This window comes from Oncorhynchus keta, chromosome 19, assembly GCF_023373465.1.
Source record: "Oncorhynchus keta strain PuntledgeMale-10-30-2019 chromosome 19, Oket_V2, whole genome shotgun sequence".
NCBI classification, from domain to species: Eukaryota; Metazoa; Chordata; class Actinopteri; order Salmoniformes; family Salmonidae; genus Oncorhynchus; species Oncorhynchus keta.
This window is the reverse complement of record NC_068439.1, coordinates 58,565,786-58,584,442: the sequence shown is the minus strand read 5'-3', so window position 1 is coordinate 58,584,442 and position 18,657 is coordinate 58,565,786. Positions and strand designations below refer to the sequence as shown.

Sequence of the window (18,657 nt, the reverse complement as noted above, 5' to 3'; positions counted from 1 at the left end):
GTCATTCTCATTGAAAGCAAGTCTGATAAGCGGTAGATCCATTCTCTATATGCTATTTCTATGCTTCCCCTTCTTAAGTTTTGTTTTTGAATCTTTTTACTTTCACTAACCAACCAAATCTTGCCTAGGGCCCCTAAAAGGCTAGAGTCACTTCTGCCCAATGAGCTTCCATTATTAACTTTCCAATACCTTTCTGATGCATTTCAGTGACTTACTGCTGCTAATACAAATTGTTACACCTTTCACATATTCAAGTCATTTGAAACATATATTAAGTTAATAGCCTTATGAACATAGAAACGTGGTTGCAGTTTGTGCCACAATGGTTACATTTTTTACATTGTATCTTTAATACTGGTACTCAATGTGTTTTTATGTGTTAAGTTATATGGCTACAATTTGATTGTTTGAAGTGTGACTTTATGATTTCTTACTAAAAAGTTATCGTTTACCTTTTTATATTACTAAATACAAAATGTCTATTTATTTGGTTCGCAGCCCACCACTCAGATTATATTTTGTCCCACCAAGCCCAATCTACTCTGTACATTGCTTGTTTTTTAACATAACCTGAAATATGGCGAACGTTTTAGAATTTTAGAAAGCAGTTCATGGCGGAGCAATTTCAACATATTGAACTTTTTAATGTTGGGTAATGCATCTCTAGTTTGTCTGTCCATTGGTTTTGATCAACTTCCGGTAACACTTTACTTGACACCGAGAGTCATAACACCTTATGTGGTTATGTGGTTATGGTCATAACCATGTCATAACAGTAGCATAACTTGTCAACCTGTCATAATTTGGTCATAACATTGTCATGACTCATATATTTACACCTGTTATGACATGTATTGCAGTATTTTATGGCTGGTTATGACACCTACAAGAGTGTCAAAACGCACATTTACTCCATTGTTTTCCCTGCCAAGAAGTTTCCTTTCATTTGAAATTTTTTTCTTAAGAACTTTGTTGTTGTTGTGAAGAATTATTTTCAGTCATGATTTTTTTTTCCATCATATTTTTAATAACTTGTGAAAAGCATTATGACCATCCTGTGTCACTTGACTAAGAACATGCCCTTTATGACACTGTCAAGAAGCATTATGACCATCATAATCATATAAGCCAGTGCATGTGTAACATCAATGTGTGCGCAATTACAGTGCATTTGGAAAGTATTCAGACCCCTTGACTTTTTCCACATTTTTGATTGATTAAAAAAAAAAAATCTCATCAATCTCCACACAATTCCTCATAATGACAAAAACAGGTTTTTACAAATGTTTGCTGAATTTATTACAAATAAAAAAACTATCACATTTACATAAGTATTCAGACCCTTTACTCAGTACTTTGTTAAAGCACCTTTGGCAAAAACTGTTTTCGCTTTGTCATTATGGGATATTGTGTGTAGATTGATGAGGAAATGTTTTTATTTAATCAATTTTAGAATAAGGCTGTAACATAACAAAATATGGAACAAGGGAAGGGTTCTGAATACTTTCCGAATGCACTGTACAATAATGATTTAATATGGCCAATTTCAGAACTCTATAGGCTATGGTGAAATGGAATGTTTTGTCTAGTGTGGTACATTTGGATACTTTTATGTGTCATAACCAGCCATAAAATAACTACCGTGGTAGGTTTTGTTGCTTTTTACACTTTTTAAAAATGTATTTATGATTTTTGTTCTCCTTTTTCTCCCCAATTGTGTGATATCCAATTGATAGTTACAGTCTTGTCCCATCGCTACAACTCCCGCATGGACTTGGGAGAGGCGAAGGTCGAGAGGCATGCGTCCTTCGAAACACGACCCCGCCAAACCGCACTGCTTCTTGACACACTGCTCGCTTAACACGGAAGCCAGCCGTACCAATGTGTCGGAGGAAACACCGTACAGAAGGCGACCTGAAGTTAATGTGCATGCGCCCCCCGGCCGTCAGAAGGAGTCGCTAGAGCGCGATGGGACAAAGACATCCGGCCGGCCAAACCCTCCCCTAACCCGGATGACGCTGGGCCAATTGTGTGCCGCCTCAGGGGTCTCCCGGTCGTGGCCGGCTGTGACACAGCCCTGGATCGAACCCGGATCTGTGGTGACGCCTCTAGCTCTGCGATGCAGGGCCTTAGACTGCTGCGCCACTTGGGAGGCCGCTTTTTACAATCTTATGTATTGGTCATAACCAGCCATAAAATAACGCAATATGTCATAACAGGTCTAAATATATGCGTCATGACAGTGTTATGATCATATTATGTATGACAGGTTATTACCCAATTTCCTCACCATCCCCCACTGAACTGTTGATTATTTCAGGTCTATCTACAACATCAATACTCACTGCAACATTTGTATTCTTTACAAATTTCCATTGTTCTCTTACAACAATGGTTTCTTGAGTTTCTAGACACAGGTCTCCGGTCTCACATAAAGAGTAGAGCATTTTACCAAATCTATTCTTTACCCCAAATTCCCAAGTTTCATCTACATTAGAACATTAGTTTCTCTGAGTTTATAGTCACATCCGTCTCTGGTCTCACGGAAAGAGTAATACATTTGACCAAATCTAAAAGGATGCTCATTCTTTGTGAGTAAGACAGGATGCTGCAGGCTAGTCAGCACAGCCTCTATTCTCAAAGCAATCACTTGTCGTCTACTGATGGACCACTTGAGGTCTGTCCAAGGCGGATATGAGTACTTTTACTGGCGTGCCGAAAGACTCTCCACCAATGTATTAGGAGTTGCACTGCAATCCATACAAATCATCCGCCATTACAGAGCAATTGCACAATAATCTGAGACTATGGTGCTTTAGTTTCCATTGCCTCAGGGTCCCGGTTACTGCACTGTGATGAGTGTGTTATGGAACTTCAATTGAAACTACAAGAAAGCAGGATGAATGTAATTCTGCCAGTTCAGATCAGTAAGTCATATGCCAGTCCAGCCAAGAGAAGGCAATTGTAGCATGTCTTCTCAATCTGTGTGTAATGTTCACCCTGATTCACAGCATTAAAATTATACTTTATAGGAGCCCTGCTTCACAAAAAAAATAAGAAAATATTAGGTACATAATAAGGAACTAGTGATACAAATGACAACAAACAAAGGCAGAAGCATGAGAACTGCAACAACACATAAATACCATTTTAACAAATTAAACGGATACATTTGTCGAAGAACAGTTCCTTTACCAATACCCTAAAATGCCTAAAAGGCATAAGAGCGTCCAAACGTAGGGTATTCAGGAATGTGTTCCAAGTGTACGGCTCATAAAAACGAAAGGCTGTTTTACCTAAATCGGAGGCGACGAGTTATTTCAAAACAGGTTCAAACTATAGAAAACTGAAAATAACTATAGAGAACTGAAGCCTTTGTTGTTTGTTTGTGTCCCTTATAAATGTAATCGGAACAAAATAATCACACTGGTATAATATTTGCTTAACTCAAAATTATATTGTCTCAAAGATCAGAATAAGACAAGAGAAACACTTTCCCAACCCTATGAGTCTGTAACTAAACCAATCAAACCGATCCAGAGCGCAAGACTCAAAGTCATTTTTAATCAAACACAAAAAGAAACTTCACAGCCTTAAAAAGTTAATAAGGTTGTGGCAACAAAACTAGCAACATTTTAGTGTTATTCTTTATTAGACAAGGTTCAGACTGTTTTTGCATAGTGTCTCTAATACACACTAGGGCAGTGATCACTGAGATCATAAGCAAAGACCCCCCTAGGCATGTATTTATGAGGGTTATTAGTAAGAATTATATCAATTAATTAAGAATTTAACGTTTTTTTAACATTTAGAATGGCTATTAAAAATATTTTCTTAAACAATCTAAGCTGGGGCCATCTGCACATTTAATAGTTGGTTTCATGTTTATAGCTTAAATCTTTTAAGTGCTAGAGCGGGCAGAATAATAATTTTAAAAAATATGTAAGAAATCTAGAGTGGCCTTGCCTTCAGCAAACACATTAATAACCTATCGTCCCCCATGTCAGAAGCATTACAAATGTATAGAAATCCACAGAGGCAGTTGTCATCAGCATTGCATTTAACCAGGCATGTCAGTTCGGAACAAATTCTTATTTACAATGACGGCCTGGCAAGATGTGAGGGTGGAAAGAGGAGGAAAGAAGGAAAGGAGAAAATAAGGTGCAGAAGTGGATTGTGCCTGGCTGCCTGGAGGCCTAGATGTGATGAATGAACATAGACTCCTCAAGTTAGATAGATAAACCACCCAAAGAACAGAGTAGAGGTTATCCTCTTTCCCCAGAGTGGATAGAATTCATGATAAGCAATACTAACTGACTCATTTGGGTCATTGCAACTTCCAGCATGCAATATTCCTGCTGAGCAAATGTGCATTCCATATTAGGACATCTAACGGCTACTTGTTTGTACTTCACAGGGGAGTTACAGAGTGTAATGGAAAAGCTAATTGTTGTCTATTTAAAATACAGTTCCCAAGAGGTTTATTTATGCTCAAGGCTTGCAAATGCACTACTGACTCATTTTAGCTCATGTAATTGGAGGCAGTTTGTTATTGTGTCTTCTGCTTCTTATTGCAATGGATGTGCAAATAGACAACAATGCGCAGCTATCACATTTGGTTCCTTGGAAGTTGTGGGAACGTACATTTTTGGTTTCCCATTGGTTCTGGGAATGAAGCCATTCGTTTCCTGACAGGTAAAACGGAATGTTTTTTAAAATGTTCTGAGAACAGAAGTGAAAATTTAGCTTGTTCTGAGAACGTACATTTTTAGGTTGCAGGGAGGTTACTATGGTTCCCTGAATGTTTTCCTGGGAGGTGAAATTAACGTTCCATAGAACCCAAATTATGGGTTATTTGAAGGTAGTTAAATAACTTTCTGAGAACATTCTCAAAATTGTGAGGTTTTTTAATAACTGTCACGTCGTTCGTAATAGTGATGGTCGGACTAAGGCGCAGCGCACGTAGAGTTCCACTTAATTTTTATGTATAAAGTGAAACTTAAGTAAATACAAAACAAATAAAGAATAAACGAACCGTGACGACAATGCAGTGCTAACAGGCAACTGAAAATGAACGATAACCATCTGCCTCTAATTGGGAATCATACAAATCACCAACATAGAAAATTAACCTAGAACGCCACATAGAAAATATAAACTAGAACAACCCCCCAGTCACGCCCTGACCAACTCTACCATAGAAAATAAAAGCTTTCTATTGTCAGGACGTGACAATGTTTCAATAATACTGCTAGCTTAGGTTAACTGTTTTTAACTCCAAGCACATGGTGTCAGTGAGATTCGACCCAATGCTCTTCTGTTCTCTATCCATGGAATCAGTCCACTGTGCCACCAGGATGGGGCTAGCATGCAATGGGTTTTTTCCCCTCAGAAAAGCTGTTCATTTTAGTCTATTCAAACAGCCTTTGAATACCAGTCTGAGCTTGTATCCCTGTATGTACTGGATCCTTTTACATTCAATTAGACAATCAAAAGTGGAGTAGAGTTTTGATTGAGCCTAAAAACTAAAGCCTGGCCTTTAGTGGCCAATGAGTTTAGGCCTGAGCTAGGCCAACTCCAGCCAACTCCAGCCCTTACAGACAAATTATGATCCCAAAACCAAAGTATATGTATTTATTTATAGGCTAGTCTTCCTCTTACAGTAATGACTGAGCTAAGTGCCATAACCCATGATTACTTAATGTGCTGACATGTTTATATATACTACAAATGGCTTCACTACCACCATGTAAGCAGCACTCCTGTTAGCATTGGAACACTCAAGCACACACCACTCCATTCTTGCAATGCATGTTGCTAATAACCCCTCCCTCTGCCTATTTGTGTTCCAGCCCTACTGTATGCCACCATTTTTGGGAACGTCACCACCATCTTCCAGCAGATGTACACCAACACTAACCGCTACCACGAGATGCTCAACAATGTGCGTGACTTTCTCAAACTTTACCAGGTGCCAAAGGGATTGAGCGAGAGGGTCATGGATTACATCGTCTCTACTTGGGCCATGTCCAAGGGCATTGACACAGATAGGGTAAGTGGCCAGAAACCTTATTGCTCTTTCAGTCCTAGATCTCCTGTCTCTGTTTCAGGGTCTTGTGTAGAGAGATTTAGTTTGTGACAGTAGAGAATCTGAGTTTTCCACTGTGATACCAATATTGAAACTGGCACATTGGTGGCATCTTAATGGGACTCACAGTCCCTTTACAAGGAATGGGAAGGAACTAAATCATTGTTGGAGCAGTCTTGGGAAAAGTTATGCTGGTGCATGGTTTTCCTCTGCAAATGGTTATGGAATTTCACAAACTTTACCTTAAGGCTCATCGAGGGCGGTCTCCACTGTGAAAGTAATATGCAAAGACTATGGCTGAACACTGCCCATCTCATTCCTGCTCAAGGTGTAGATTTTGTAGTGGGGAAATTAGAGCAGTCTTGGGAATGTGGTTGGTCAAAAGACAAATTAGTGGAGAAAATTTCAGAATTGTGGCTGCCTGTCTAAACGCAGCCTTTGAATACCAGTCTGAGCTTGTATCCCTGTATGTACTGGATCCTTTTACATACAAGTAAAATGGCGTCGAAGAGGATGGCTGACGTTTTACATGCTCCTAACCAACTGTGTAATTTGTTTTGTGTTATTTGTGACTTGTTTTTTTACTTATTTGGTACATAATGTTGCTGCTACCGTCTCTTATGACAGAAAATACCTTCTGGCCATCAGAACAGTGATTACTCAACACGAACTGGAATAAGCTTTTTCCTCTAACGAGAAGGATATACTGCTTTCCCGGGAACAGGCCCAAATACCCGTCATTTGCATGAAGAAAAGACGGAGGAAAAGGGGGCGCAGGTCGAGCTGTCTTCTGAGAATCCGTAGGCGAGCGAGTAAACTCCCACTGCCATCCGTTCTACTTGCTAACATGCAATCATTGGAAAATAAAATTGATGACCTACGATTATCCTACCAGTGGGACATTAAAAACTGTAATATCTTAAATTTCACAGTGTTGTGGCTGAATGACGACACGGATAATATAGAGCTGGCGGGATTTTCCATGCACCGGCAGAACAGAGAAGAAGCTACATCTGGTAAGACGGGGGTTGGGGGTCTATTTGTCAATAACAGTTGGTTCGCAATGCTCGCCTGTACCTTACGATAAGCTGTGGACCACACTATCTACCAAGAGAGTTTTAATCCAGATTATTCGTAGCCATCTATTTACCACCACAGACCGATGCGGGCACGAAGACCGCACTCAACCAACTCTATAATGCTATAAGCAAACAAGAAAATGCTTGTCCAGAAGCGGCGTTCCTAGTGCCCGGGGACTTTAATGCAGGCAAAATGAAATTTGTACCAGCATCTCACAAGTGCAACCAGAGTAAAAAAAAAAAAACTCTAGACCACTTTTACTCCACAGACAGAGATGCATACAAAGCTCTCCACCGCCCTCCATTTGGCAAATCTGACCATAATTATATCCTCCTGATTCCTGCTTACATCAAAACTAAAGGAGGAAGTACTAGTGACTCGCACAATACGGAAGTGGTCAGATGGTGCGGATGCTACGCTACAGGACTGTTTTGCTAGCACAGACTTGAATATGTTCCGGGATTCATCCAATGGCATTGAGGAGTATACCACTTTAGTCATCGGCTTCATTAATAAGTGCATCGACGACGTCGTCTGCACATATCCCAACCAGAAGCCATGGATTACAGGCAACATCAGCATCGAGTTAAAGGCTAGAGCTGCCGCTTTCAAGGAGCTAATTTGGATGCTTGTAAGAAATCCCGCTATGCCCTCAGACGAACCATCAAACAAGCAAAGTGTCAATACAGGATTAAGATTGAATCCTACTACACCGGTTCTGATGCTAGTCGGATGTGGCAGGGCTTGAAAACTATTACAGAAACCCAGACGCGAACTGCCTAGTGATGTGAGCCTGCCAGATGAACTAATTGCCTTTTATGCTCGCTTCGAAGCAAGCAACACTGAAGCATGCACGAGAGCACCAGCTGTTCTGGATGACTGTGTGATAACGCTCTCGGTAGCCGATGTGAGCTAGACCTTTAAACAGGTCAACATTCACAAAGCCACAGGGCCAAACAGATTACCAGGATGTGTACTCAAAGCATGCACGGACCAACTGGCAAGTGTCTTCACTGACATTTTCAACCTCTCCCTGACAGAGTCTGTAATACCAACATGTTTCAAGCAGACCACCATAGTCCCTGTGCCAAAGGAAGTGAAGGTAATCTGCCTAAATGATTACCACCCTGTAGCACTCACGTCAGTAGCCATGAAGTGCTTTGAAAGGCTGGTCATGGCTCACATCAACAGCATCCTCCCGGGTACCCTAGACCCACTCCAATTCGCATACCACCCCAACAGATCCACAGATGACACAATCTCAATTGCACTCTACACTGCCCTTTCCCACCTGGACAAAAGGAACACCTATGTGAGAATGCTGTTCATTGACTACAGCTCAGCGTTCAACACCATAGTGCCCACGAAGCTCATCACTAAGCTAAGGACCCTGGGACTAAACACCTCCCTCTGCAACTGAATCCTGGATTTCCTGATGGGCCGTCCCCAGGTGGTAAGGGTTGGCAACAACATGTCTGCCACGCTGATCCTCAACACTGGGGCCCCTCAAGGGTTTGTACTTAGTTCCCTCCTGTACTCCTTGTTCACCGACGACTGCGTGGCCAAACACAACTCCAACACCATCGTTAGGTTTGCTGACGGCACAACAAGTGGTAGGCCTGATCATCGACAATGATGAGACAGCCTATAGGGAGGAGGTCAGAGAACTGGGAGTGTGGCGGCATGACAACAACCTCTCCCTCAATGTGAGCAAGACAAAGGAGCTGCTCGCGGACTACAGAAAAAGGCTGGCCGAACAGGCCCCATTAACATTGACAGGGCTGTAGAGGAGCGGGTCGAGATATTCAAGTTCCTTCGTGTCCACATCCCCAACATCCCCAACTATCATGGTCCAAACACACAAAGACAGTTGTGAAGAGCACAACTAAACCTTTTCCCCTTCAGGAGACTTGGCATGGGTCTCCAGATCTTCAAAAGGTTCTACAGCTGCATCATCAAGAGCATCCTGGCCGGTTGCATCACCGCCTGGTATGTTAACTGCTTGGCATCTGACAGTAAGGCGCTATAGAGGGTAGTGCGTACGGCCCAGTACATCACTGGGGCCAAGCTTCCTGCAATCCAGGACCTATATAGTAGGCAGTGTCAGAGGAAAGCCCATAAAATTGTTAGACTCCAGTCACCCAAGTCATAGACTGTTTTCTCTGCTACCGCACGGCAAGCTGTACCGGAGAACCGAGTATTGGACCAAAAGGCTCCTGAACAGCTTCTACCCCTAAGCCATAAGACTGTGGAACAATTAATCAAATGGCCTGGTAATTTACATTGACACCCCCCTCCCCCCTTCCACCTCCATTTGTTTTGTACACTGCTGCTACTCGCTGATTGTACCTATATGTACAAATTACCTCAACTTACCTGTATCCCCGTACACTGACTCTGTACCAGTTCCCCCTGTATGTAGCCTCGTTGTTGTTATTTTATTGTGTTACTTTGTATTATTTTTTACTTTAGTTTATTTGGTAAATATTTTCTTAACTCTTCTTGATCTGCACTATTGGTTAAGGGCATGTAAGTAAGCATTTCGGGTCTACACTTGTTGTATTCGGCTCATGTGAAAAATAAAGTATGATTTGACTTTATTTTGAATGATGTGGAACCAGGCTTTTCATGAAAACATAATGTTTGATTCTAGCTCCGCACCACAGTGGAAAAATATTATAGATAGCTAAGACCATATTACATCTATTCAATCAATCATTCTTTTTTATGTTTACCTTTGTTTTGACAGGGAGTGTCACGTCCTGACCATAGGAAGCCTGTATTTTCTATGGTAGAGTAGGTCAGGGCGTGACTAGGGGTGTTTAGTCTAGTTTATTATTTCTATGTTGGCGTTTGTGTATGATTCCCAATTAAAGGCAGCTGGTAATCGTTGTCTCTAATTGGGGATCATACTTAAGTTACATTTTTTCCACCTGTGGGTTATGGGGTATTGTTTATGTTTAGTTGCTGGTTAGCACTGCATTGTCATCACGGTTCGTTTATTCTTTATTTTGTTTTGTGTTTGCTTAAAGATGAACTTTCATTCAAATATGTGGAACTCAACATACGCTCTGACCATTATTTTTACGAACATCGTGACAGGGAGTCATGATCATGGTCTCTCTTACAGATGAGCCCTGTAGTTACAAAAATATTCACATTAATATACAACTACGAAATGCAAAACAGAAATACAAAACATGATCATAAAATAAGTTTAATGTCTTTGGATAAGTGGAGGCAGTAGTGTTCTATCGCTTCCATGGCCGTTTTGGCCATTGATTTCACAGTGCTGGGCAATAGGAGCAGGAGTCGGATAGCCAAGTCTACTGTATATGGTTGGTAATGCTGGTTCAGCTTTGATAAGCATGACAGGAACGCTTTTATCGTGTCTGAATGCAGGGTAAGGTCAACTCTTGGATCATGATTTTATTATTAAACATAATTAATCCAGTCAGAATGTGACTGATTTCCTAATTCATCGTCTTTATTGCCACCCTGAAGGAGTGTACATTAAACAGAACAGACAGTATTGATTTAACATAAAGTGCTGTCCAGCTGATGGTCTCATTCCGCATGGAACAGCGGTTGTAGATATTGTACACTTCCATTAAGTTTACGGATTGACGAGGGACTGTGGGGCACAGCCAATGGTCATAATGAATCAAATGGATGGTTTATTGTGGTTAAGTTAGTTAGGGTTAAGTAGTGGCTTGGACAAACTCCCAAACCTTTAGGGAACATTCCAATCAGGTTACAACTTCGTCTACAAGTAACGTTACTGCGGGAACATCACATTCGTGTTTTTAAAATCTCACTGGAAAAACATTTCTTGCATGGCACATAATGGACAATGAACAATGGATATAAGAACATTTGAAGAGAGAAAGTTCCAAGAATGTTTGTTTTTGACAGGACATCATATGAACATAAGCGACTAATGGTTAAATGAACATCACTGGCTAATGTTTGTGCGACGTCTTTTCGAAGTTAAGTTAACAGTAAGTTCCTAAAACATTAGGTTACTGGAGCCTTTTTAGAAAGTGTTGGTTTGCATTACTGTTAACATGACATACATTGTGCATGTTATATTCTCCATGTTGGTTAGGTCGGGGTGTGACTAGGGTGGGTCCTCTAGGTGATTATGTTTCTATGTTGGCCAGGTATGGTTCCCAATCAGAGGCAGCTGTTTGTGGTCTCTGATTGGGGATCATATTTAGGTAGCCATTTTCCCCATTGTGATTTGTGGGATCTTGACTATGTTTGTGTGTAGTTGCTTTCTGCACTGCATGTAGCTTCACGTTTAATTTATTTTCTTTATTCATTTGGTGCTTTAAGTTTCTCTTCTAAATAAAAGGATGGAAACATACCATGCTGCATCTTGGTCCAATCCATCTCTAAACAATCGTGACAATACAGTAGTAATACGAAATGGAATCAACCAAACAGTTTCCCCCTACAGTTTCCCCAGCCCATCAAGATATCAGAAGTAAATGACAAAAAACACATACGCTACTCTCTGAACATGTCTCCCACCAATGCCCTGAAATGACTGGAAGGTACTAAGCAGTCTGATCTCAGTGTCCTGAAATTAATTCCATGTATGCGGCACATAAAACCTGAAGGCCGTTTCACCTACAAGTATCTGACAAAATAAAGTAAACACTAAAATGCAGGTTTGAATATAAATCAAAAGGCTAAGCCTCAATCAGGCCTACCCTTTCAAACCAACTAAATCAAGTTAGGGTATACCAGGCTCTGGACAACTTCCCCACCCAGCTCACATACCAGAGCTAGAACATCCCTCCTGCTCACAGGTTGAACAGGTACCTTTATACCCATGGCTCCTCCCTATGGACCATATCATTAACCATGGAGCTCTTTACCCAAATATGACATATTAAATCATGTAACATTGCACCCACATTTACATATTCCGTCTAAATAAACATCTTAAACATTCCTGGCTTATCCTCAAGGAGGGAATACTTTACATTAATGAATACACATTTCAAAAACAATAGTTCTGAAGGCCAACAGACGGCAAAACGTATTACTTACGGAGCCACGCACCTGCGACGCACACATTACAATATGGAAATAAACCAACTTCTTTCCCGTTAGTGAAGCAAGTGTTCATGTGCACCAGAACATCGCATCCACTGGGTGAATTGCAAAATGGTCGATCTCTGCATTTAAATATGAAACTGAAATGCGTCACAATGCAACTCGACGGACCATTTCCTCAACACATTAGCTTTGCCATGATGCTGGCAAAAGAGGAAAAGAACAACCGTATATACAGAACATTTAGGATAAATGAATTACTAGATATGGGGAAACATGAATGCGCTAAACAAGTTGTAAGAGTAATTAAAGAATGAGCATTCGTGACGAGTGCTACCGAGTCAGCTTCGTCACAATTACCTTAAGCATGACAGGATGTTATTTGCTTAATTAACTCAGGAATCACACCTGTGTGGAAGCAACTGCTTTAAATATAAATTGTATCGCTCATTTACTGGAGTGTTTCCTTTATTATGTCAGTTACCTGTAAATCAGTGGCAACAAGATGAATGTCACCCCCCACAGTTAGCCATTTCTGTGAGCGAGTTAAGGTATTATGAACTTCTGTAGGTTAGGAGCGATGTGAGGTAATATGGCAGTTTTAGCATGAGAACTTTGTAAATAAACCAATGTTAAGTTCTATGATTTGTGAGAGAGAGCCAGCCCACTTTCTGATACAGATCACAGAGATACAGTTGATGTCGGAAGTTTACATACACCTTAGCCAAATACATTTAAACTCCGTTTTTCACAATTCCTGACATTTAATCCGAGTAGAGTAGAGAGAATGATTTATTTTAGCTTCTATTTCTTTCATCACATTCCCAGTAAGTCACAAGTTTACATACATTCAATTAGTATTTGGGAGCATTGCCATTAAATTGATCATCTTGGGTCAAATGTTTCAGGTAGCCTTCTACAAGTTTCCCACAATAAGTTGTTTGAATTTTGGCCCATTCCTCCTGACAGAGCTGGTGTAAGTAAGTCAGGTTTGCAGGCCTCCTTGCTCGCACACACTTTTTCAATTCTGCCCACAAATTTTCTATAGGATTGAGGTCAGGGCTTTGTGATGGCCACTCCAATACCTTGACTTTGTTGTCCTTAAGCAATTTTGCCACAACTTTGGAAGTATGCTTGGGGTCATTGTCCATTTGGAAGACCCATTTGCGACCAAGCTTTAACTTCTTGACTGATGTCTTGAGATGTTGATTCAATATATCCACATAAAGCACCCCCACAACATGATGCTGCCGCCTCCGTGCTTCACGGTTGGGATTGTGTTCTTCGGCTTGCAAGCCTCCCCCTTTTTCCTCCAAACATAACAATGGTCATTATGGCCAAACAGTTCTATTTTTGTACGAAATGTACGATCTTTGTCCCCATGTGCAGTTGCAAACCGTAGTCTGGCTTTTTTATGGCGGTTTTGGAGCAGTGGCTTCTTCCTTGCTGAGCGGCCTTTCAGGTTATGTCGATATAGGACTCGCTTTACTGTGGATATAGATATTTTTCTACCGGTTTCCTCCATCATCTTCACAAGGTCCTTTGCTGCTGTTCTGGGATTGATTTGCACTTTTCGCACAAAAGTATGTTCATCTTTTGGAGACAGAAAGCGTCTACTTCCTGAGCGGTATAACGGCTGCGTGGTCCCATGGTGTTTATACTTGCGTACTATTGTTTATACAGGTGAACGTGGTACTTTCAGGCATTTAGAAATTGCTCCCAAGGATGAACCAGACTTGTGGATGTCTACAATTGTTTTCTGAGGTCTTGGCTGATTTCTTTTGATTTTCCCATGATGTCAAGCAAAGAGGCACTGAGTTTGAAGGTAGGCCTTGAAATACATCCACAGGGACACCTCAAATTGAATCAAATGATTTCAATTAGCCTATCAGAAGCTTCTAACGCCATGACATCATTTTCTGGAATTTACCAAGCTGTTGAAAGGCACAGTCAACTTAGTGTATGTAAACTTCTGACCCACAGGAATTGTGATACAGTGAATTATAAGTGAAATAATCTGTCTGTAAACAATTGTTGGAGAAATTACTTGTGTCATGCACAAAGTAGCTGTCCTAACCGACTTGCCAAAACTATAGTTTGTTAACAAGAAATTTGTGGAGTGGTTGAAAAACGAGTTTTAATGACTCCAACCTAAGTGTATGTAAACTTCTGACTTCAACTGTATGTGCAAAATCGGTCACATGTAATAAAGAGGAGTGCACTATAATAAACAGTATCCAATAGTTTAAAGAAGTGGCAGCGGCGTTCATATAGATTATGTTGTCATAGTCTAGGGCTGACAAAAAAGTTGACTGAACAAATTGTTTTCTACTATCAAGCGAAAGGCACAACTTATTTCTGCAGTAGAAAACCAGTTTGATTCTACAGTGTCTTTGTTAGCTCATATACATGTGTTTTAAATGACAACTTGTCAACGATCCAATGACAAGGTATTTACAGTGCATTCGGAAAGTATTCAGACCCCTTCACTTTTTCCACATTCTGTTACGTTACAGCCTTATTCTAAAATGGATTCAATTGTTTATTTCCCCTCACAATAGCCCATAATGACGAAGCAAAAACAGGTTTTTAGAAATGTTGGCAAATGTATTTAAAAAAATCAACTGAAATATCACACAGGTATTCAGACCCTTTACTGAGCACTTTTTGAAGCACCTTGGACAACAATTACAGCCTTGAGTCTTCTTGGGTATGATGCTACTAACTTGGCACACCTGTATTTGGGGAGTTCTTTTGGATGGGGAGCATCGCAGCACAGCTATTTTCAGGTCTCTCCAAAGATGTTCGATCGGGTCCCGAAGCCACTCCTGCTCTGTTTTGGCTGTGTGCTTAGGGTCGTTGTCCTGTTGGAAAGTGAACCTTTGCCCAATCTTTAGGTTCCTTTTGGCAAACTCCAAGCGTGCTGTCATGTGTGTTTTACTAAGGAGGGGCTTCCGTCTGGCCACTCTACCATAAAGGCCTGATTGGTGGAGTGCTGCAGATATGGTTGTCCTTCTGGAAGGTTATCCCATCGCGACAGAGGAACTCTGGAGCTCTGTCAGAGTTACCATCAAATTCTTGGTCACCTCCCTGACCAAGGCCCTAATCCCCCGATTGCTCAGTTTGGCCAGGCGGCCAGCTCTAGGAAGAGTCTTGGTGGATCCAAACTTCTTCCATTTAAGAATAATGGAGGCCACTGTGTTCTTGGGGACATTCAATGTTGCAGAAATGTTTTGGTACACTTCCCCAGATCTGTGCCTTGATGCAAATCCTGTCTCGGAGCTCTACGGGCAATTCCTTCGACCTCATGGCTTGGTTTTTTCTCTGAAATGCACTGTCAACTGTGGGACCTAATATAGACAGGTGGGTGCCTTTTCAAATAATGTCCAATCAATTTAATTTACCACAGGTGGACTCCAATCAAGTTGTAGAAACATCTCAAGGATGATCAATGGAAACAGGATGCACCTGAGCTCAATTTCGAGTCTCATAGCAAAGGGTCTTCTATTTTTAATACATTTTTAATCTAAAACCATGTTTTTGCTTTGTCATTATGAGGTATTGTGTGTAGATTTATGAGGAATTAGTTTTATTTAATCAATTTTAGAATAAGGCTGTATTTAAGATACACTTCCTGGTTAAGAAGGAGAAAAGTTGTGTCACAGCCGGCCGCGACCGAGAGGCCAATGAGGCGACACACAATTGGCCCAGCGTCGTCCGGGTGAGGGGAGGGTTTGGCCAGCCGGGATGTCCTTGTCCCAACACACTCTAGTGACTCCTTGTGGCGGGCCGGGCTCATGCACGCTGACTTCGGTCGCCAGTTGTATGCTGTTTCCTCCAACACATTGGTGCGACTGGCTTCCGGGTTAAGCGAGCAGTGTGTGAAGAAGCAGTGTGGCTTGGTAGGGTCGTGTTTCGGAGGTCTCTCAACTTTCGCCTCTCCCGAGTCCTATTGGGAGTTGTTTATGATGGGACAAGACTGTAACTACCAATTGGATATAGAGCAATTGGGGAGAAAAGGGGGTAACAAAAAAATATCAAGGAGAGAAGTTGAGAGTATCAATGCTTCTAATATTTTTGTCAAACATGAAGGCTTTGATATAGGGCGGTAGATGTTTAGGTCAATAGGGTTCCCGCCCTTGTGCCGAGGAAATACATGTCCTGCTTTCCAAACTTTAGGAATAATTCCAGAAATAAATGGGATTTTCTTGAATTGCTGTGGCATTTGCATCCCTCGCCTTTACAACCATGAAAAATACTTTCAAATTATAAATAAACTCAGCAAAAAAAGAAACGTCCTCTTACTGTCAACTATGCTTATTTTTAGCAAACTTAACATGTGTAAATATTTATATGTCATGATTCTTGTATAATTCTTGTATAACAGGATTCAACAACTGAGACATAAACTGAACAAGTCCCACAGACATGTGACTAAGAGAAATGGAATAATGTGTCCCTGAACAAAGGGGGGATCAAAATCAAAAGTAACAGTCAGTATCTGGTGTGGCCACCAGCTGCATTAAGTACTGCAGTGCATCTCCTCCTCGTGGACTACACCAGATTTTCCAGTTCTTGCTGTGAGATGTTACCCCACTCTTCCACCAAGGCACCTGCAAGTTCCTGGACATTTCTGGGGGGAATGGCCCTAGCCCTCACCCTCCGATCCAACAGGTCCCAGATGTGCTCAATGGGAATGAGATCCGGGCTTTTCACTGATCATGGTAGAACACTGACATTCCTGTCTTGCAGGAAATCACACACAGAACGAGCAGTATGGCTGGTGGCATTTTCATGCTGGAGTGTCATGTCAGGATGAGCTTGCAGGAAGGGTACCACATGAGGAGGATGTCTTCCCTGTAACGCACAGCGTTGAGTTTGCCTACAATGACAACAAGCTCAGTCCGATGATGCTGTGACACACCACCCCAGACCATGACGGACCCTCCACCTCCAAATCCTTCCCGCTCCAGAGTACAGGCCTCGGTGTAACGCTCATTCCTTCAATGATAAATGTGAATCCGACCATCACCCCCGGTGAGACAAAACCGCTACTCGTCAGTGAAGAGCACTTTTTTGCCAGTCCTGTCTGGTCCAGCGACGGTGGGTTTGTGCCCATAGGCAATGTTGTTGCCGGTGATGTCTGGTGAGGACCTGCCTTACAACAGGCCTACAAGCCCTCAGTCCAGCCTCTCTCAGCCTATTGCAGACAGTCTGAGCACTGACGGAGGGCTTGTGCGTTCCTAGTGTAACTCGGGCAGCTGTTGTTGCCATCCTGTATCTGTCCCGCAGGTGTGATGTTCGGATGTACTGATCCTGTGCAGGTGTTGTTACAAATGGTCTGCCACAGCGAGGATCATCAGCTGTCCGTCCTGTCTCCCTGTAGCGCTGTCTTAGGCGTCTCACAGTACGGACATTGCAATTTATTGCCCTGGTCACATCTGCAGTCCTCATGCCTTCTTGCAGCATGCCTTAGGCACATTCATGCTGATGAGCAGGGACCCTGGGCATCTTTCTTTTGGTGTTTTTCAGAGTCAGTAGAAAGGCCTCTTTAGTGTCCTAAGTTTTCATAACTGTGACCTTAATTGCCTACCGTCTGTAAGCTGTTAGTGTCTTAACGACCGTTCCACAGGTGCATGTTCATTAATTGTTTATGGTTCATTGAACAAGCATGGGAAACAGTGTTTCAACCCTTTACAATGACGATCTGTGAAGTTTTTCTGAATTATCTTTGAAAACAGGGTCCTGAAAAGGGGACATTTCTTTTTTAGCTGAGTTTAGTTACCCATCATACGTGTTTTTGTTTATATTGAACTGTTTATTAATGAAAATATTGAACTGTTTATACACTGCAAAACAATAAATGTGATATGTCATGTCATATATTAAAGTTGCTATGTGCAAAAATCGCTCTGCCATTTCCTGGTTGCTAAAACTCGAATAGTTTGCCTAATTTCAGTTTATGTGACAAAATAAACTAAAAACTTAAGAACTGAAAGCATAGGAGTAGCGCACATAGAACAGATCTACTGCTTTTTAGACTTGCTTTCAATGAGAATGATAGATCTATAACTCACAATTCTATGAAAATTTGGTCAGGTCGCCAAAAAGTAACATATTGCCACTTAATGTTTATACATTGTTTATAGTACTTAGGGCAGGCAAATTGTCCAGTCGTGATAAGTAAAGTTGTCGTGACATGTTTTGCTGATTTAGAGAGATCAATCTATTATTTTGAATGCTGGAAACTAAGCAAAATTATTTCATATATTGTACAGATCAATAAAAACTAAGAAGGCTATTAAAATGATCCTAGATTTGAGCATCTGTGGCCTCCATTTAAGAAAATTCTCAATTACCTAAGATGTGTGACCCACCACCTGGATTCAGTCCTATGTTGCAAAATTTGAAATGTTTTTTTT

At 41.3% G+C, this 18,657-nt stretch overlaps 2 protein-coding genes across 2 annotated transcripts in view; both read left to right on the top strand.

Moving 5' to 3' along the window:
- Positions 1-18,657, top strand: part of LOC118397791 (snRNA-activating protein complex subunit 1-like) — a 246,241-nt gene that overhangs the window by 107,270 nt on the left and 120,314 nt on the right. The gene's annotated exons all lie outside the window — the stretch shown is intronic.
- The window catches only part of kcnh5a (potassium voltage-gated channel, subfamily H (eag-related), member 5a), a 127,661-nt gene that overhangs the window by 75,523 nt on the left and 33,481 nt on the right, over positions 1-18,657 (top strand). Inside the window, exon 9 of the mRNA XM_035794026.2 lies at positions 5,853-6,052. Coding sequence (XP_035649919.1) covers positions 5,853-6,052 — 200 coding nt within the window. The remainder of the gene's footprint in view (positions 1-5,852; positions 6,053-18,657) is intronic.